General features: G+C 39.2%; 1 protein-coding gene across 2 annotated transcripts in view; it reads right to left on the reverse strand.

The window, feature by feature from the left end:
• The window catches only part of quo (quattro), a 43,520-nt gene extending 42,100 nt beyond the window's left edge, over positions 1-1,420 (reverse strand). The window contains exon 1 of one of the 2 annotated variants that reach the window (XM_036571005.1): positions 669-1,419. In XM_036571005.1, coding sequence (XP_036426898.1) covers positions 669-671 — 3 coding nt within the window. In that variant the 5' untranslated portion in view covers positions 672-1,419. Of the gene's footprint in view, positions 1-668 lie in introns of both variants that reach the window. The other variant, XM_036571006.1, reaches the window with a different exon arrangement.
• Positions 1,421-22,343: the final 20,923 nt, after the last annotated feature.

The raw sequence follows: 22,343 nt of genomic DNA on the forward strand, positions 1-22,343 counted from the left end.
CACTGTGGTTTAGCTAATGCGTGTTAATAAAACTCCTCTACAGGATTGAAAACACAAAGGAAGCACACACACACCCTTCAAGTATGTGTGTGATCTATGTTAATTGCACTCTAATCAAAGAGGCCGGCTATTGTTACCACTTAGAAAAAAGTGAAGCTTTTTCCTTTTGCTGTACAAAGAATGTGCAAAGCTATCCAGAACTCCATCATTTGTATACTGGAGCTCAACTTTTCTGTCTCCAATATCTGGTTTCCAGCAGACATACAATTTTCCTGTACCATAATTATAAATATGAACACTTTAGCAGATCACAGTTTACTTTCATTGCAGTAAAACCCAATAATGGACAACACTGACTAAAACAGACCCACCAAATAGGCTACTGCACTTCAGGCAACAAGTGAGGCGACAGGTTGTCCTTGCACAATCATGTGTCTACTAGCCAGCTCAGGTCTCATGAAGCTAAATACTCCTGGAGGCTATCTCAGCTTTATTCACACCTCATAGCACACTAATTCCTATTCAAAAGCATTCACCCTAAACCCCACTGTAATACCCTGTTGAACAGCCCATCAATCTGTTTGTAAGTCACTAGGTCAGTAGCACAAAACAACAAAACAAGACCATAAAAATATCACCAAACAAAACAGCATTATCAATTTTCATACCATTTTGCCGATGCTTTCCACACTATCCAGCTGTCATGTTCTAGTTCATTAATCCATAAAAAATGCAGATCAGTTTTGCAGATGGGCTGGTATTTATTTCCATGGTCGTTTACATCCAAAGTGGCTGTCGTATCTGAGCTAATGTCCGGCTTGCAGAGGCTGGTGTATTTTGGCTGTAGTAACGTGCCGCCATCCTACAGTGAGTTTTCACTCAGTTTGCACGAGAGTAGCTAAAGCAGAAAGCTGTAAAGTGTCAGGCAGCCTGTTGCTTGGCTTGCTGCTCTGTTGCTTCCTGACTGCACCGTGCTTTTTTTCATGGAGAGAGAGAGTGAGTGAGAGAGAGGGAGAAGGAGGGAGGGAGGGAGAGAGAGAGAGGGAGAGAGCGAGGGGGAGGAGAGAAGCTTTCTCTTTCAGAGGAAATCCCCCTTAAGGCTTTTCATACTTTTCCTCAGTGGCAGTTCTGGACCTCGTCTCCCCCCAAACTCGTGTACAACACACACTCACGCATAACACAGACACACAAACCACACACACACACACACACACACACACACACACACACACACACACACACACGCACACACACACACACACACACACACCCACACACACTTCATTCATGGACAAAAAGACCACTAAAGGCTCTCTGAACTTTTTCATTTCCTCTGTTCTTCTATTCTGCCACTCTCAGTCTCTCAGGCATTTAAACACATCAGAGAGAGAGCGAGAGAGAGAGAGAGAGAGAGAAAAGACAGAAAGATGGCATAGAGAGAGAGAGAGAGAGAGAGAAAGGGTGAGAGAGCAAGAGAAAGAAGATGAAAGAGAGAAAGAAAGAAAGAAAGAAAGAAAGAAAGAAAGAAAGAAAGAGAGGGTAAGACAGAGAGAGAGCAAGAGAAAGAGCTTTAGAAAGAGAGAGAGCAAGAGAAAGAGCTTTAGAAAGAGAGAGAGAAAGCAAGAGAGAGAGAAAACGGAGAAAAGGGAGAGAAAGAAGAGAGAGAAAAAAGAGAAAAGAGAGAGAGAAAGAAAGAGTGGGTGACAGAAAGAGGAGGGCAAGAGAGCAAGGGAAAGAGGGAGAAAGAGAAAGAAAATGAGAGCAGGGGAGGGAGAAAAAGAGAAAAAAAGAGAATCAGGGAAAGAGAGAAAGCAAGAGAAAGAGGAGAGAGGGCGAGAGAGGGGGAGAGAGAGTGAGAAACAAAAAAGGCAGAGAGAGCAATAGAAAGAGAGAGAGAAAGCAGGCAAAAGAGAGAGTGACAGTGACAGCAAGAGTGAGAGAGAGAGAGAGAGAGAGAGATACAGTGAGGGAGAGACCGAGAGAGACAGCAAGGTAGTGAGAGCAAGACAAAGAGAGACAGAAACAGAGAGAAAGACAGCATGTGCAAAACAAAAAGAGATCGTGAGAGAAGAGAGAAAGAGAGGGACAGAGAGAGACTGAGACAGACGGAGAGACCAAGAAAGAGAGCAGACCCCTTGGAATGTACGGTTACACCCTTCTCTCACACTCTATGCACACAAACACATGTGAACACACACACACACAGGGGCTTGTGTGAGAGAGCTCTGCAGACCTGTTAATATTATTCAAACGCTCTCCTGACGTTTTCATGAGGAAGCGAGAGCAGAATAACACAGATGAATTCTGAGCCAAAGCACTCTGAGGAATGTTCATGGCCTACATACCAGCAAAGTGGGTTTCAAATACTGGACTGTGCTCTGCAGCTTCAAACTTCTCACCCACTCATTCTGCCCTGTTTTCTTCTATTTTCCCTTCTGTGATCCAGCATTTCTCTGTTTATCTCATTCTCTCTCTCTCTCTGTCCCTCTCTCTCTCTGCACCAGGTTGGTACAGATGTGTATCTCCAGATGTGCATGAGAAGAACTAAGATGGACAGATGTTTTGGCCTGAGATTAAACAAAGGGCCTGAAAAACGTATCTGCACTGGCTCTCTCTTTATCTCCTTCACAAGGCCACGCTCTATCCTTTTTGTTCAAAGAACGGCAATATTTATTCACACAATATCAAGTATGTTGTTAAAGGGAAATTCCATTTTTTTGAAATTTGCACACAATTAAATGGTTAAGATGTAAACAGTCGTTCAGAGTGGTTTGATGTGAAGTGCTTCATTCTAGGGAAATTTACCGAGTCAGAATTGTTCACATCAGTGGTTACAGGAACCAGACGTCTGAAGCGGTTAATGCCTACAAAAGATCCCTTACAGAAAGTTCCCTTATAGAAAAGTCACATAAATTTCATGAGAATAAGCATGTGTTTTTTTTTGTACACTATATGTGACAAATATATGTGATTTACTTATAAGGGTTATTACATTAAATTGTTATGAATACACTGTCTGATGCCTGAGACATTGTTTTATAATTGTTTTGAGACAAACTTTTATCCTAAAACATATTTTTTCATTTGTTTGTAGTGGAGAGGTACCTACAGGGTGCTGTAAGGCAAAACAATGCCCAAAGAAAACTTCTTTTTTCAGATATACTACTATTTTACTATCATCAGCTTTGCACATAAAAACTCAAAAGTCAAGTGAAGGTTCACTGCTCATTTTGGACAGTGAACAAAATAGTTACAAAGCACCCTTTCACATCACACCACTTTCATCAAACATAGCTTTGTTTACATCTCAACAAGTGAAATTTTGCAGAAATTTTGCAGAAAAATTGGTGCAATTCCCAGAGTTTCAGAGAAACAGAGTTTTATGCTTTTATGGTGAAAACACCCTTCATATTTTTTCCTCTGAACTGCCCTATTTCTGTAGAAACACACTGAGGGAGAAGGAGATTAATGACAGCATGTGCACTGGAGGGAAAGACAGCAGGAGCGAACGCTGCAAACAGCTGAGAAGAGAAAAGTGGGGTGGGGGTCTATGTTTTTATTCCTGCGTCCGTCTGATGTCCAGAAATGAAAAAAAGCCGGTCTGCAGAGGATGTCAGATCAAAGATGCGCGATGCAACTGACATGCACTCTAAAACCCCAGCTCATCTAAACCAGATGTGCCGAGAGGGGGTGGGGGTCCCAAGGTGGGACAACAAAGACATATGACACAGACTGAAAGAGAGATAATGAGTATGGGGAGAATAAGCCTTAATCTAACTTCTCTGCTGGGCATCAAGAAAGGATAAGAGAGGAGACAAGTTAGTGAATGAAATAATGCTGGATTGACAGATCTCGTTAAAGGGTCCAAAGAAGGGGGGAGCTGGCAAGTGGGATAGGATAGAATAGGAGAGAGTAAAATAGAGTGCAACTTTATTGTACAGCTACACTATATGTTCAAATGCTTGAAGACACCTGATTGTTTCTTCTGAAATTAAGGGTATTAGATGAACAGCCTGCACTCTTTACTCTAGAAGACTTTACTCTAGATATTGGAACACTGCTGTGAGGATCTGACTGCATTCAGCCATAAGCATTAGCAAGATCAGATGCTGATGTTGGATGATTAGTTCTGGATCACAAATACCACTCTGACTCCTCCAAAAGGAACTGGACGGAGCTCCATTATTCCAGAGAACACAGTCCCACCGCTCCAAAGCCCAGTGCTGGGAGGCTTTATAGCTTTATATGCTTGTTATTGCACATAGTGATTTACTGGCAATGCTTACGCAAGTTGCATGGGCAATAGTGCAACTTTATATCCAACTACATCGGAAGTCTCTCTCTGTCACAGTAAAACACATTAAAAAACAATATTATGCAAATTCTCAAAAAAACAACGTACATTGCTGTTAGAACAAATCTTCAAAAGGGTAACTTTACAGAAGAAGGAAAAAATATTCATAACTTTCATTAGATGTTAATGGAGCAAGTTCTTTTGGAGCATTAATTTTGTCCATTCATCATTAAATTATAACACAGTTTAAGGGGCAGCAGGAATTTACAAATTGTATTTAAAAATAAATAAATAAATAAAATTAAAAAATGGAGAATAATATAAGTTTTGTCCCAACAGTGACAACATGAACATCATATTGACCATTTTTTCCAGTTTTTCCTGAAATGGTCATCCTGAAACGTGAGGGAGAGAGAGAGAGAGAGAGAGAGAGAGAGAGAAAGGAGAAAGAGAGGTGGGGGGGTCACTGCTGTAGGCTGTAAGTACAGCTGGGATTTTTTCTATAACACAACAGTCTTAATCTCTAAAAAAGCCCTCAGGCTGTCCTGAACCACTGAGGGAAGTGTATGTGTGTGTGTGTGTGAAGTTCTCCTAAACCCACTAATCACAAGTCAGCATGTTTTTCATGAACTCATCAAATGCACACACCAACACACACACACACACACACACACACACACGCACACACACACACACACACACACACAGAGACTGCTGTCACAGTTAACACGCATACCAAACGCACACTCTCCTGTCTCTTCACGCTATAAACAGAAGCAATAATCCCTCTTACACACATTTAAGTAACACTACACAGATACCCCATCAAAGGCATCTGTTTACAATCCATAATCTCACTAAATCCCAGTAATCCATACAGACGAGATTTGACATGGAGAAAATTATTTCATCTCTTTGAGTGAAGGCATTTGATGTAGAAGGCTAAATCCTAGATTCAATGTCATTGATATATTTCAAAGTCAACAAGGGATTTGTCAGCAGTCTGTAGCTGCTGATTTAACATTTCATTTTAAAAGGACTGGTAATCTTCACCTGCAAGATTAGCATGTAAAGGGCATGTCATGCTAAACTTAACATTTCCAGTTAGCATGTAGCTCATGAGCAACAGTCCATGCAGCTGTTTTCTACAGGTTTAAACTATTTACGATAAAATGAACTGTAAATACGCTTAAGTATGGTTGAATTTACTGAAAGTCTTTTTATGAGTACAAGAACAGCCTGCATTAATGTGAGTTATACAGCACTCTTATTGAAGACACATGCTTTTTGGATCCACAGAAACTACTCTAAACAAAGATCGGGCTGACCGTAGCACATTCTGATAACACAAGTCATTCTGTAGCTCACGGGTCTGTTTAGGCTGAGTGTGTATGTGTGTGTCTGACTGACTCCCTGCTGTCTTTGAGCAGCCTCAATAGAGTGAGTCATCTGAGCCAGGTTTTATTGAGCACTTTATTCTAGGCCTGAAAGCCAGTTCGGCTTCCCTTTCGTTCACAAGGCTTCAAACCCAAACTGCAGACTTCATATGAGTGAATCAATATGCACGGATGTAATATACAATAACTGTAGATGTAGCTTTAGTCCCTAATTTGAAAGTACTCATCTAAAAACATTGTTTTGTGCTGTTTTATCCGTGTAACAGTCTTCTTACCAAATCAGCAATGGTCAATAATGTTTAGAGCAGCCAAGCTTGGTGTTACAGTAATGCCACAAAGGATGAGAAGGCCCTGGATCAGCATGACTTATGACTACTGAAATCCATAAAGTCTAATATACACATTGATGCGATATGAGCTGTTTAAGGGTGTGTCCTTTAGAAGGAAAAGAGGACAAAGCTGTTATCTGTTTGTCTTCTGTCTCCTTTGTTATCACTGTCTGCCCATCTCTGGCCCTGCAGTGAGCTCACTTCCTACAGCCATCTTAACCCCTTAAACCTCTTAAACTCATATACAGGTGCACACTTCAGTTCCTCACTCTCATAATTACTACAGTTTGACTGAGAGAAAATGTATAGTGGTTACTAAATTTACAACATCATGAAAAGTCACTACCCTTTATTTATTTAATTTCCAGTCTTCATCCAAAGCAGAAACATATTTATCAGAAACATATATAACATATATTTAAAAGAAATATAAAATCACCATTTGCCTTTATTAGAGCTTAGACTCTTTCCAGAAGACTTACTTTCAGTTTTACAAAGAAATCTGGAGGGATATTGTTCCACACCTCCAAAGTTCAATCTTAGTTTCATTTTCATGGTCCAAATAATCCCAATTACAAATTTATGCATCAGTCCAACGCTTCTCATTTCTCAGATGTACAGTTTCGGTGTTCTATTTCCTTTTCTCATTATGGGCTTCTTGACATCTACACGTCCTTTCTGACCCATAGCTTTGAGTTGTCTTCCCACCATGGAGAACAGAAACACCTGTAGATTTTTTCATATCTGAAGCGAGAGTGGAGCTTGATTTTCTCCTATCTGTCAAAGACAAAAGCCATTTATCTGATGGTAACAGCATTGGTGGTCTATCAGGTTCAGGTCCAGCTTTCTCTATTTCTCTAGTTCTTGTAAAGAAGCAATTTGTAAGATTTTTAGTTTAAAACAAATTTAGTTTTAACTAAAATTATCAACAGAATATGAAGAAATAAGCTAACCCCAGCCTGTCCTGTCCACTTTGCACCTCAAGAGGCGATAGTGACTCACTGTAGTATTGAGTCTGCCATCAGTCCAACATGAGAGGATAAAGAAGCAGCACTGCCCATTCTCGGCAAGAAACCACAAAGAAAAGAAGTGACATAAACAGAAGCAAAACAAGAATTCACAGTGGCATTGCTTTCCACCACTGGGAACAGCACTTGGTGAGTAAAGGAATAAAGTTTGATACTGAACTTGCAACATTTCTTCTATACTGGTAATATAAACAGTGGAGAAGTGAAGAAGGAGGAGGACGGACTGTGTGGAGTATGAATTTGACAGGTTGGGTCATCTTACATTTTGCTCCTTTAATAAATAAAAATCTCCAGTTTCACTTATTTTCCTATGATTTTTACCTTCCTTAATGCAAGTGGATTATCATACTGTATATTTGATCTCAGAAATATCTCCTGGAAATTAAAAACTTGTCCTTAATGGCCAGTCCAACTGGAAATTGAATAAACGAAGGGTGGTCTTTGACTTTTGTGCAGTACTGTAAGTCTTTCTCTCAAAATAGACCAAACACATACACACATACACACACAAACTCTGGTGACCCCTCTTCCATGACCCCTTTTTTCTTCCTATAGAAACCATTACATTTTTCCATTCACTATGAGTGACAGGGGACAAACCCAGCACTTAAAGATTCTTACAGCAAGTCTTAAAGAAGGAATGCAAAATCTCTCCAGCATTTAGAGATGAATAAAGAAAAGGCTTAACACAGGTATGCATTGTCTATCAGTACCTCCCTTAGGAGCACATCTGGACTGTAGAAGGCACAGGGAGAGTAAAGTAGGAAGACTGTGAACGGACTGTGTGTGTGTATAGTCATTTTTAGTTTATGTGTGGGATTCTTTCTTTCTCAACTGCTGTGAGGTGTCAGAATCACTTCTGAGACAAATGTAATAATGTAGTTCAATTACTCTAGTAAAGTATACAGCATATCCTTACTAACACCATCATATTTTGTTTGGTCACTAACCACCTAGCAGAAGCTTTCTCAAGCTGAAAATCTCTTTCCATCTGTTTCTCTTTAACTCATCTTCTCTCCGTGCAAGCACAATATGCGACTTAATTCTAGCATGGAGTGGTTTTATTTTAACAGTGAGATAAATCTGTGAGAGACAGGAGGTCATAAACTGAACAATGTCCAGGTTTTAGTTCAACCTCAAAGCCTCTTGGTCTTACAGGGAAATTCACATGGACTTAGATGTTACAAAGGCTGAAATGAGACATGACAGATTTTCCCTGCTTACGCTTTGGACAAAAAGGAATATATTTAAGAGATAATCCATCACTATCTTTTCATGTCTGCCACTGCAGCAAAAAGGATAGTATGGTACTAAAAGGAAAGTGTTGCTAGTTCAGAGGGTCTACAAGAGACATTTCAGCTGAATTCCTTTCAGGCCTCCCATAAGTTGCTGTGATAGCTCTCTTGTTCAAATACAGCTTTTGTATCACTTGTATAGCGTTCACAAGCCACATATCTAGATGCTAAGGGTATAATTTGAATTACCACCACCAGTTTTAATGTTGTTTTAGTCCATTTTAGTTTCCTGTTTTTATTTATTTGTTTTATTTGGCTAGTTTGCTGTTTTTTACCATGAAAAGCAGCGGTGGCAGTGACACACAGGCTCATTCGAACTCAGGCATAGCCATGCTACAAAGTGCGAAGGATTGAGAAGCTTCTGGAGCTACAGGCCCATCTCTCCGAATAAAGTGATTTTCTCGCTCAAACACACCTACCAAACCCGGTAAGTGCCTGCTGAACTGAATCACGTGTGTTTGTGCAGGGAAATCACAACATTGCGTGGGACTAAGGCCCTCTGGACTAAGGCTCTCCTAAGGACCAGAGCCAGGCACCCCTGGTTTAGATACACCATACAAGACCATCACAGCAGTGCATCCAGCCAATCACTAATGCGGCCAGGCTTTTCTCTGGTTCAGGCAGAGGACAACAGGTGTGTATGTGGGTGTTGGCGTGTGTGAGAAAAAGAGAGCAGGGGAGGGAGAGAGAGAGGTTATATGGTGGCATTTTCTAAATTTGAAAGTACTCTGAAGTACTGATGAGAGTATACTGTATACTTATAGCATAAGGGGATTACAATGAAAATAATGTGACCAGTGAAGTTGTAACTTTCATTTTACATCAGATCTTGCGCATTAGTGACACAGTATGCATTAGTGTTATATTGGTGTACACTGCTAAGCATATATTTAACATAACCTGCACAATGTCTCACACATCTCACTCTTTAGTTATTCCAGCTTAATTAGAGACAGTGATTCATTGTGTTCCGGTCAGCAATATGTGTAGCATCTAGGGCATGTAGGATGCACAGGAATGAGACTAGCCTTATTTTGCTAAATATAACAAAAATCAACACAGAACCCAATATTAAACTCTGAATATAGTCTACATTCTGTTAAGATTAGTTAAACTGACATGCTGCCCCTTTCATGGGATTTTTTTTCTGTTTCCCAACTTTGTCCAATTATTTACTAGCCTTGGGTCAATAATTGAAATGATCGAATATAACAATATTTTAAATAAGTGTAGATAGAACACAAATTAACATGCTTTTTTTCTTTCATATGCCATATGATTCGTTTTTCAATGCTTTGCCTTTATTTAACTCTTCCCTTTGTACAACCATTCTAATCTAGGGCTAGTTCAAAAATCTATACAACAGAAAGAGTTGCAGTTAATTAGAGGTTATAGAAACATTACCAACACATTAACTACTTACATACTTTGGGCACCACAAGGAAAAATGATAATGTAGACTTTTAGTCTGAAAATAATGCTAGGAAACATGCAAATTAAATAAAAACTATCTCCGGTAGAGAGTAAAATGGACCAAACAAGTGCAGAGAACCACTGGATGATAACATCCAGTTATGGAAGTTACACGCCATCTGTGCAGAATACAGTTATCATTGTCAATTATTAAACAATATTAGTAACTAGTTTAAATGGTTATAATATGGTAATTATATTACCTTTGGGGAAAATGCCAGCACTGTAATGCTCACGTATGACACTTCAAAGCTAAATGATGTCGTTCTCACAATAATTCTGCAGATGATAAACAATTGCCTGAATTTACATTGCCGTCCAAGCTTACTGTCTGTTTGTGATTTTGTAGTATAACCTCTGCATATAAATTGGGAATTACAATCTCTCTCTCTCTCTCTCTTTCTCACTGTGTGTGTGGTTTAGAAAGTTGCAGGCATTTGCAGGAGCTCGTGGGTTAGGAGCGGTGGAGAAACTACAAGAACATCAGTATTGTGTGTGTGTGTGTGTTTGTGTAATTGACACACCCAATTTAAACACAACACTACAAACTAGACACCTCAAGCATACCAGGTACACCCAAAGACACCATGCACTTACCATTCGCCTCACGGTGCAATTTTCTTCATGACTGCTTTTCTCAGTCTCAGTAAACATATAATCGCCCCTCCAAAATGGCAGCATTAGCACTTTAATATATACTACCAAACTAAAGTTTGGAATCTCCGTTCAAAGTTTGCATTCACTGATTTTATTAATATAAAACCAAGTGGTTGTAGATACATGTACAAATAATTCTAATATGATGCTAAAACTCTACAACTTCATAGGTTTCAACTAAATGTGGTAAAATGTGAAAATAAAGAAACGTTAGTTGTATCCAGAAAGATGAGTTGTAGACGACCCCATAATGACTTTGAATAATGTATAACATTGAAAATTAAGTTATAATAAAATTAGCATCCAGAATCCTGCATACTTGAAATGTGATGATCAAATCTCAAGGGTAGATGTTTTGTCAAGAAATAACTATAAATAGGTACAATAAAATAAAAATAAAGCTACAAGGTTGTGATGACAATGATGATGTGATGGAGAACCCCCATTCACAGGCTAATTGTCCAGACAAGTTCCTATAGTTTTATAGGAAGAACATTTCACATTCCACACAGGCTACAGGACCTATTCTCTCTGTCTCTCTTTCTCCCCTGTTACAGCAAAGGAAGATATATGTGGACATTCTGTACATACATTCCTGTTCAAGGACAGATACCGATTTAAACGGTCCATTACGGTTAACTACACACACACACACACACACACACACACACACACACACACTCGCACACATATAAACACACAAAGACACAGAGACAGACACACACAGACCTTAATTGTTTTCATTCAGAGTGCTGAGTAGGAGCTAATTCACTTTGGCATTTTAAGTTGATGCAGATGCAACTCAGGCTGGTTGGATGTACAGACAGAAAATGTTCTGTGTGTTTGTGTGTCTGTGTGTGCATATGTGTGTGTATGTGTGTGTGTGTGTGTGCGCACTGCATGAATGGCAGCATTGAAACAGGAGAAGTGGAACAGGATAGCTATCAGTAATCTACAGCAGGAGTTACCAAGCCAGGGAAAAGGCCTCTTCCAAAGACTGAGATGGTAATTAAAAGTAACAAGACAATTTAGAACTATGGCCTATCTTATTTGCAGCTCAGTGGAGCTGCAGGGCAGCCAGGGGTCAAGCTTTACAGCTGATCTGTGACCAGCTTTGTGTTTCCTATTGCAGTGATTGAGGCTAAATTTAGGGGGAAAAAAGCTCTCCAAGGGTCAATACTCAAGAAGAATTGGTAATGGATGTCATGCTAATCCCAATTCCAGTACATTTCCATAAATAGCTTTATTGTGCTTTTATATGAAACAGAAACAACAGTTTGTCCGATCAAACAGCAGATTGTGAGTGAGGCAGCAAGTTGTTTTAATCAATCTGCAGTAAAGTGAGTGACTCTTCCGCAATGTAAGGGGAAATTAGGTCAGCGTCATTACTCTCCTCCTGCTTCTCATCACCATTTTAATAGCTAAAAGATGTACATGGAAAAAGTTTGGATGAACAATAAGAAAAAAACTGCTGTGTCTGCATTAGCTTCAGCAAAACACATTATGGCTGGGAACAAAAGATGCAGAACCAATTCTAGATGTGGAGAGGATCTCACTTTACGGTGGTCGATTTATGGAATAAACTCACAAAGTACTAAGATGCTAACAACTAGGACTGTCAGCATCAAGCATATTAGTAATTGAATAATCTACTAATTAATCAAATAATAAATTTAACAATTAATCAAATAATGAGCTTTTTAAAAAGGCCAAAAAATAAAATGTAGTTAACTAAGCAATGACGAGCTATGTACAGCCTCTGAAAGATTCCAGAATACTGCACTGGCAAAAGACAAGCAAAGAAGCATTTATGGCAAAAATGCACATAAATGAGTTAGTCTATCAGGTTTCCTGCTATAAAAGAGACCTGTAGACACACAATTATTGAGAATGTACCTTTTAATCAATGTTATAAGTTTAATCAAGTAGTCCTGACAACCCTGCTAACAATACTGAAAAAAATTGCATATCACTGCTATCGGAACAGAACCTTGTATCTCCATTTTTGTCATTTTTCAGTTTTGGCATAATTTGAAACTGCCTGTTTTCCTTTACGTAGTGTGTTAATTTCATGGTGAATGGACCAAAATAAATGTCCCAAAATGACTTGGTAAAAAAGTCCGGTTCCACTGACTTACATTAAAAGTAAAGTAAGTTTTTCCTTCTCCTGTAAAGTTATCCATCCTTCCACCGTGAGACGACCAAACACTATGGGTCTTATAGGATGTGTAACTGCTAAGAAGCTGTTTCTGAGAAAAGGAAAAAGAGACAAAAAATAAGAAAATCTGCAAATCAAACAAAAAAGCTGCTGGTGTTCTCCGAACAATGAACTGACCACCAACATCCAGAGTCCAGACCTCAACATCAGTGAATGTGTTCAGGGTCACTTGGCTTGTGAGAAGCAGAAAATGCAACAAACTTCTAAGGCCCAATCCCATTTCACCCCTTGCTCCTACCACTTAGCCCTTAGCCCTCTGTTTTGCGCGTTCACGTCTAGGGTTAGGGTCCTCCAATTTTTTGTTGAGATAGAGGGGTAGAGCGAAGTGTTAGGGCCACATGGCCCTCCAAATGGAGGTTTTTCAGAGGCTCACTCCAAACAGTGTTATGAGAAAAAAAGAAAAACGGCAAGACGGCTGCTCGAGTGACCAAAGAAACCCACAAACGTAAGAATTTTCTCTGTTAAAAAATTACGATAACCACTGTTTACTGGTCACAAAGGTCACAAAGCTCTAAATACATGCCCACACAAACACACTCTGGCTGCCCTCTTTCTTGACCTTTTACCATCTTTTCATTAACCTTTTCTGAGGCACATTAAAATGTTCGTCAAGTGTTTTTATTACATTTGCCTGAAACAGTAAGTGTCTCTTTCTTGCTTGCACACACACACACACACACACACACACACAGACACTCCGTCCACACCTGTCTGGGATGCAGCGGAGATTTTACGTGGTATTTGTAAGGAGGAGTTCAGGGCTGCTGTGCAGCACCACTCAGCTATGTGCTCTGTGAGCTTTTCAACTGATGTCACTGTCTAAGAAATCGAACAGCACCCCCTACTGGGCCATGAAAAGAGGTTGTTTCACAAGCCAGAGTGCTATTCACATATAAAAGTGAGGTCAATATTATGTCTAGTCTTCATTCTGATTGAATGTCTGAAACTGATGTTGTTTCACTGTAAAACTGAGAAGGAGTAAAAACTGATTTCACATATCAAACTCCACCCATGACTGGAAATGTCCGACTCAAAGCCCTACACCCTTATAATCACTTGTTTATTTTGAATCACTTCTAAAAAGAGAGTCATTAGAATGATTTCACTCCCTTAAAGCCACAATTATTCATTTGCAAATCATGACACTACTAAGACTGATCACCAATTATTGAGCTAAATTGTAATTATGTAAGGTAACTGCAATTATTTTCCACAGTTGATACAATTCACAAACATATGTTTACACTGCAAAAACACAATGTAAATTGGGTGCATTTTTATCACGTTAGGTTGATTAATCGTCTGCTAAAATGTCAGAATTGTTACAGACCTAGATACTACACTTAATTCAAAAAGATACTACACATAACCCAAAAACTAAAGGTTTTCAATTTACAAATAATCTGCTATAATTTGTTCAATTCTGAACAAATTATAGCAGATTAATTCTGGCCTACTGAATTCAATATGTGGCACAATATGAGTGTGTGCGTGTGTGTGTGCGTGTGTGTGTGTGTGTGTGTAAGAGCGAGAGAGAAACAAAGAGAGTGAGCTTGCTGTGGCTAAAGTAGATCGACAGACAGATCTGTTTTCCGGATCTTTCAGCAATGTTTACTCTGCACTTGTATGTGCATGTACGTGTGTGTGCACCAGAACGCACCTGTCCTCCTGATTCTCTGTGTTTGTGTAGCACTTAGTGTGATGAGAGTGAGGGTGCTGATTGCACAGGCTTTAGCTTTGGGAGATGGAACCATTTAAAATGAACTCTCTCTCTCTGTCTGTCTCTTTTTCTCTCTGTCTCTCTTTTATATCAAATTAGCACAACATCAATGTAAGGTGACATTAGGTTGTGTCATTACACTTTCTGGAGTGTAATGACAGAGACTTTATGTATGTCACAGTGATATCATGCTGATAATATGACATAGCTTGCCACATCAGGCTGGTCGAACAAAAGGTAGCATTTTCTGTGGGTTTTAATTAAAGTGAGTTTTACGATTTATAAGATTCTAAGCTAATAATAAGCTGCGTCACATCATCAGCATTATGTCACTGTGATAAACGCTAAGCTACAAAGTTGCCTGTTATTTTTCCATGTATGTGCCAAATCATTTCACCCATAAAGCGTCATGGCACAACACGATATCAGAAAAACAAGACATCAAAGTTGGCAAAGGTTGAACAATGCTTATGGGGATAAGCCTTTATAAACATTTATGTAGGTTTAACTCGTGGCAGGCTTATGTAGCTGTCATGTAGACAACTATGCAAGAAAGAGTTGTTCCTACAGAAACGGTTGTTGTGTGGCATTCAACTAAAAGCTTTTGCCGAGTGCTCACAGTGGTTACAGATATAGATTTGCCAATGGTCACTATCATATCACCTTGTCTTCACACTATTTAAAACCTACATGTGCCCATTATACTGTGTGTGAAAGGACCAACATAGATTGTCTATAACAACCTGGAACTGGATCTTGATATATTAATGTATATTAAAGTTAAGAATGTTTTTCCTTCTATGACACAGTTTCCATGTCGAAGAGACAAGGTTTTGTTATGATAGCAGTGTAATAAGGAATGATCCCATGTGTGGAGGTAAGAAAGCTGAAGTCAGAACTGCATCAGATGTATCAGTGGGCCAGCCAACACAGGAGGCCATGAGGGCATGATGGACACTAAAATATCACTTGACCTTAGCACATACAGCCTGCAAAATCATTCCTTTTTAGCAGGGAACTGCACATGCACATACACACATACACACGCACACCCACTGTTAGTGCTTATATGTTTAACAGATGTCCGAAGCTTTAATGAACAGGTGAAGTTGTGTGGCCCGTGTGTTTATTTAGTCATAAAGTTTAAGAGATCATTACTTTGCCATCTGGGTCACATCAGGGGCCACTCTTACAAATGAATACCAAGAGAAATATTCTTTTCATATTTTATGAAAATACAACACTACACTCTTAAAAAGGCAGTTCCTCAAGGGTTCTTTAGTAAAGACAATGGTTCTATATAGAACCATGAACACTCAAAAAAACATGCTTAAAGGGTTCTTTGCATGGTGAAATCGTTCTTCAGATTGACGGAGAATGTATTGTATATGGTCCTATATAGAAACTTTTTGAAAAGGGTTCTATGTAGCACCAAAAAGGGTTCTCCTATTGTTACAAGCTTGACATCATAACAATAGAAGAACCCCTTGGTACAAAGAACACTTTAAGCATGCAAATGGTTGTTTGAGTGTTCATGGTTCTATATAGAACCACTGCCTTTACTAAAGTATCATTGAAAAAACATCTTTTTAGGACTGCATTGTAACTGAAGCACTAAAGCACATATTACCCTCAATCCATCAAAACAAGCCATGGCTGTTGCCCTGACATAGCGCAGTCCATAACCACACTTGTGGGGACAACAGTAATTAGTCCAGGTCCAACAACAATGACAAGCGCACTTTTAAGACATGTCCAGGTGAGGCCCATAAACCCAAACATACATTCACACACTCGCAGTAGACATGACATTAGTCAGCACAAGTCTGAGTTATACAGCGATAAGAACAAGCTCAGGTTTGGGTCTGGTGAGTGAGTGACACAACCATGACACAACTACAGATTTACAGATTAAACCCTGACGCTCGAAAACAATCTTACAGCTTACTTACTCTCAAAGCAGTCAAACAGAGCGCTCTGTAACAGTCTAATACACACTTAAAAATGATGGGTCTTTAGTAAAGAAAATAGTAAAGAAGTAAAAAAAAACTTTTTGCATGATTAAAGGGTTCTTTGCATCATTAAAGGGTGCTTTAGACTGATGTAGATTTGTAGATGGTTCTATATAGAACCTTTTTGAAAAAGGTTCTACATAGCACCCAGAAGAGTTCTTCTATAGTTTCAGTGGCAAGCTTGTAACCATGGAAGAACCTTTTCTGGTGCTATATATGTATATATATATATATATATATATATATATATATATATATATATATATATATATATATACATACATATGCTCTCTTTAAAAAGGTTATATATAGAGCCTTCAAAAAGGTTCTATATACAGAATATTTTCTAGCACATTTCTTTCTGAAAAACCCTTTCATGATGCAAAGAACCTTTTAATCAAGCAAATGGTTCTTTAAGCATTCATGGTTTTATACAGAACCATATTCTTTACTAAAGAATAAAGAACCATCATTTTTAAGAATGTGGAGCCCAAATATATCAGGGGTACAATTAGAAATAGAATGGCATGGAAACAGCAAAAGGCCTTTTCTGCTTAACTTAAAGCTCCTATTCATGCAGCTATGGTGTGCTATTTCTCATGCATGTGACAGAAGCATTTGATGTCCACGCTTGTTTCAAGAGGAAAAAACCAGGCTGGGCTGTAGCTGAAAGTTCCTGATCTTTTTTTAAAAAAGGCCATTCAACTCAGATGCAAACAGATTCATTCTTGTTGACTTTATTACCTTTAGTGTGAGGGATCAAATACCTTCATTTTTAAACATGAATAGTTTTACATTTTTTCCGCAACAACAAGACAGAGGTTTCAGTTTTTCAAATCTCTGATACCAGGAACCATTACGGAAATTTGAACAAACTGATTCAGATCAACAGCTGAACATATTCTCCTTCCCAAGGAAAGTCTGTGCCAAGTAGGCTATATTACTTCTTTTCACACTTTGTCACGCTGGCAAACCTCCATCAGTTATTACAAGAGCGCAATAAGCTCAGCCTTGAGTAAACACAGAGCCAACTTTGATTTTTCAGCAGACATTACCTCAGGCAATGAGTTTCCTCTGTGTGAATAGCCAGATTTACTTGTTTTACCGTCTGTAAAAAGGAAACAGTGAAAGAGAACAGACAAGGAACCCAAACAACAAAAAAGAAAGCCATAATTCATTGCTGCTGCTCAACAAGCGTGAGAGCCCTGGCACCACTGTCCATGTCAGCTCGCCAACATACGGCGCTTTGATAGCTCTACAAATAAAAGATAAAAGGAAGCGAACACTTACCAACGGTTTTCTCACAACGGTCTTCTCTTTTGAATTTATTCCAAATTCCAAAGAACGCGCGTGTCGCTTTAAGATCTCTGCCGGTTTAAATGACAGGCACGCGGTGCGAACGAAGCGAACGACAGCCGTCGTGTCAACAGGTGTGAAGAGCTCGAGAGACTCTGCGGCCCTCTGATTGGACGAAGACTGGAGGAGCGGTTAGAGGCCATACAGAACGAACGAACACAAAAAGGCTGCGAAGTGTGAGCGGTAAGTGCAGATTTGCTAAGTAATTAGCCGTTTTTGGAAGATATGCTACATAAGCGAGCAAAGTTCCGTAAAGTTAATTTTCAGAATTCGCTATAGAAACGCTAACGCCGCCAAGACCTAAAGGAAAACGACAGTAAGAGCAGGATTGCTGACGACTGAATTCGTAATGAGAGCGGATAGCCTGTTGTTTCTTCCTGTGGTCTGTATTTAATATTCACCGCTCATTTACTTGCTAAACGGTTCTGTGACCTGAGTCTGACCTCATCCTAGTCGAGAAAGACTCCCAGGTCACATGGTCGCCACTAACCCTTTACCTTAACTCAGGGGTGTCAAACTTAACTGCTAAAAGGGCCTTATTTAAATAGTCTTAGCAAATCCGTGGGCCAGAGAACGACCTTCATCATCTCCGCGACTTTTCTAACTCTCTGTTTTGTTTCATAATGGTATTTAATGTGGTTTTCCTTCATTACGGCCACATCTCTGCAAACGAGACGGATATTAGAAGTAAAAAGGTATTTGAGCTCCCACCGTCTTGAAATCCCCAGCGTTCACTGTCCACTTCTCACTTTTAGCACTAGGTGTTTTTTTAGCTAGCTAAGTGTTTATATTGGTTGGGCTGCTGCTCAAACAAAGGAGTATGTTTGGTGATATGACTGGTGTGGTAGGATTAAGATGTAACCGCTGTCCCATGGATTGCTGTTGGGGTGAGGGGGGGTTGGAGTGCACTTTACGTTGCAGTGCATGTTGGGGATTGTAGTTCAGCTCACTGTGAAATGGGCTAATATTAATAAAAAATGTAAATATTTTCGTGGGCCGGACAGGATCGTGGTAGGCCTGGTGTTTGACACGTTATAACATGTTATAAATCCGATATAACTTGTTTTGTTTCATTCTGTTTCCCTTAAAATTACACCAAACTGTGCAACGTTTACAGTGTTGTAAACGTTAATGAGACGGAAAACACTAAGTTATTATACTATTAATTTAATTTCATATGTATTTTGCAATGTTCTTTCAAAACAGTCTGAAACCCCCAGAGAATGACATTGCATTTAATTGTAAACCATGAGCAAACTACACAAAATAGAATTGAAATTGAAACACTTAAAAAGGGACTCTGCTATTTTATAAGCTATCAAGGATATATAGCACTAAAATATCACTAAAACAGAAAAGGCCATGTCGCTGTATGTTAATATAATGGTATACCGGTACAGTACCGCTAAGGATGCTCTGCAAAAATTGTCCCTATTTGACCCTCTTATACAACAAATATAGACCTACTACAAGTGAGGGAAATCTGCTCAGTCTTGCTAATTGTTTTCTAAGTAGCAGGCCTAGTTTTGCATTAACAGTTTGCCTAGCCTTCAGGCTAACACCGTTAATGTTTTTTCAAATCATGTTTATGGTCATGTTTTAACATACCGTAGCTCATTTGTTCCACTAATGCCCGAGGCTGAAGAAAACGTGTTGCTGCAGTATCGCTTTCCTTACACTGGAGGGCGCAGCTGGCCACGTGTTGCTCCAGCCCTGTCATATGCCTTTACCTAATAATACCCCTCTGTTTAGCTCTGAATTTAGCTTTAGTGATTCATCGTGTTGGCTGCACTAGGCCTGTATGGAAGTTAAATGACAATGAAATCACTTGACTTGAGCTGAGCAATATCTAAAGTGCTCACACGTTCAAATGTATGTTGGTGTCTTACTGAGTGTGTGGGCCTATTTTGGTGTGTATGTGTGAATGCACCATGACTCGGCCTAATTCACAACTCCCACTTGATTTTCCCAGGTTTGCATAGAACTGGCTCAGCTGATCTGAAGTTTCTAGAAGAAAGCATAGTGTCCTCTTTAGAATAAATATAGCTGGTTGAGATCACATGAGGAACACTGCGGCATGGTTCCTCTGAGGCAGTGTGTACCAGACCTCCACCTGTCTGTCAGATACAGAGAGGAGCTCGCTGTATTTGGGTCAGAGAACCGTGGGAGAGCGCCTGCACACACATGCGCACACACTGGGTGTTTTCTGTTTTTTTTTTTAAAACTGCACTGCAGTGAGTGAGGAGCAGTGATGATGTATTTGTGACTTTGTTACAGTGAGTAATAATGCAGGATCCAAGCACCTTGAGGAAGAGGACGATGATAACGATGATGATGACGACAGCAGTTGGAACATGGTGAAAAGAATCAGATCATGAGAAAAATGATGATGATGGTTAGTGAAGATGTACTGAAGAAGTGTCACATCATGAGGGCAATGACGGAGAAGCATTTTTAAATCTCCAATTTGTAAACAGAATTACAGTAGCACTCTAACATCTGTGATTTGTTTCAGAGTTCCAGACACACAGCACTGTTCTTCAACTAACTTGGGTGATGTTGGCCTAAAACTCTGATGTATAAGTAGGTCAGCATGCCTGCATGTACCAGCACAGTTCCGTGTTAAAGTGGGACTTCTCTCATCTTTTGTTGTCTCATAAAAAAAAGGCTGCGCAAGTTTACTTCTCTCCTCCACACTGTCTTTCTAGGGCAGAGGGAGGACCAAGCTGCCCCATTTCATTTATTTGGTATTCTTTCATATCATTTTAGCACAGAAGTCAACAGTGTGCGCTAAAGGAATAGCCGAAAGAGCCTTTCTCATTGCACAGCTCTTCCAGGCTACACTCTGTTTACCCAGCATGCTGTAAGCCTTCTCTTAACTTTTCTACTTTTCACTGAATAATTTAAGTGTATTTTTCAGCTGCTGATATTTACCCTGACTTTACTCTTCTCAAGTTAGCAGCAACGTGGGTAACTTTAGGTTTTTTGACCCTAATCACATGTGATTCTGAAAAATGGACCATCAGCCTCTGACCTGATTTCTGAGTACACACTTAAAAAAGATGGTTCTTCAAGGGTTCTTTAGTAAAAGCAATGGCTTTGTTTAGAACCATGTGTTCTATATAGAAATGGGGGAGAACTGTTGCATTCTTAAATGATTCTTCACATGGTGAAATGGTTCTTGAGATTGATGGAAAATGTGTTGTGTATGGTTTTATATTGAACCTTTTTGAAAATGGTTCTATATGGCACCAAATAGCAGAACACATTCCCCATCAAGCTGAAGAACCTTTTCACCGTACAAAGAATCATATTATTACACCAAGTGCCTGAACCTAACCTAAATAAATGATATGCATCATGCACCTGAACTTGACCCAGATACCATAAAGAATGATGTTTTTGTAATACTGAATATATAATAATACTTACTTACATATGTTCCATATTTCCATATGTATTCACCTAGCCCAGAATAGCATTTTTGTCAGTCTGAACATGCTCGGATTGAGGGTAAACCCCAAACGCTCAGGCTATGACTCATACTGCACATGACTAGCAGGCTGATTACTAATTACTTTCATATACAGTAGGAAATCCATGTAGTAGCCTATAGCTTGACTTGTTTTGCTCTGAATCTTAATCACTGACCTGAAAATGTGCTTGACCTCGCTTTCATCATCCTCGCTGGTTTCGCTGTTCTCAGCAGCCTAATAAGGACAGCAGAGTTATTCGTCCTGTAATAATATGTAAATATGCTAATCTCCCTCTGATTTAAATATTTATGCACTGCAATGTCCTCAGTTTAACCAAACATGATTTAGAGTAAAGAGAAATTCTAACTCTTATGATACCACAGTCAACTCATAGGGAGGCCTATTTTCTTCCATAACAGCACTGAATCTATTCAATTAATCTGAACATTTGGCAATGTGTTTGCATTGATTAAGCATTCATTAGAGTCAAAGCATTTATTGTTTTGCTTTCCAAAGACCTCCAGTGGGTTTACCACATGCACAGAGGCAAAACATCTTTCTTTAAGGAAGGCTAAAATTTTGAAATTGAAACATGTACATTTCTAGTAAATTCTGTGTGTTTGTGCTCCATTTGGCAAGATGAAAGAGCTTACTTGTGCTACCACTCTACACAGAACAGAATTCACTGGTTGGAGGCAATGTTGCCCACCTAAAAATCATAGTGTGAATATAAGAACTAGGGATGTTCTAATTCAATCCAGTTGTTGGTTCTTGCACTTGGAGTCTACTTTCTGCTGCTTACCACGAGCGTCATGCTATTAGAAGTATGCACAAAATACACTTCCACCACATTTTTCACATCTGAATCACAATTGGTTGAAAACGAAACTATCATGAAAATGTTCTGCTTTACAGGCCACAATACACCACTTTTGCGTTGCATCTTTAGCAGAAATTATTCAAAACCAGGAGAAAGGAGCAAGATACTGCCTGTGTTAGAGCAATATAAAATCTTAGTGTATTCGCAGCACTGTAAAATGGTTACGTCACCTAAGTAGTATTTATATATAAATACATAAAAAAAAATC

The sequence above is a fragment of the Colossoma macropomum genome, unplaced genomic scaffold, assembly GCF_904425465.1.
Source record: "Colossoma macropomum unplaced genomic scaffold, Colossoma_macropomum, whole genome shotgun sequence".
NCBI classification, from domain to species: Eukaryota; Metazoa; Chordata; class Actinopteri; order Characiformes; family Serrasalmidae; genus Colossoma; species Colossoma macropomum.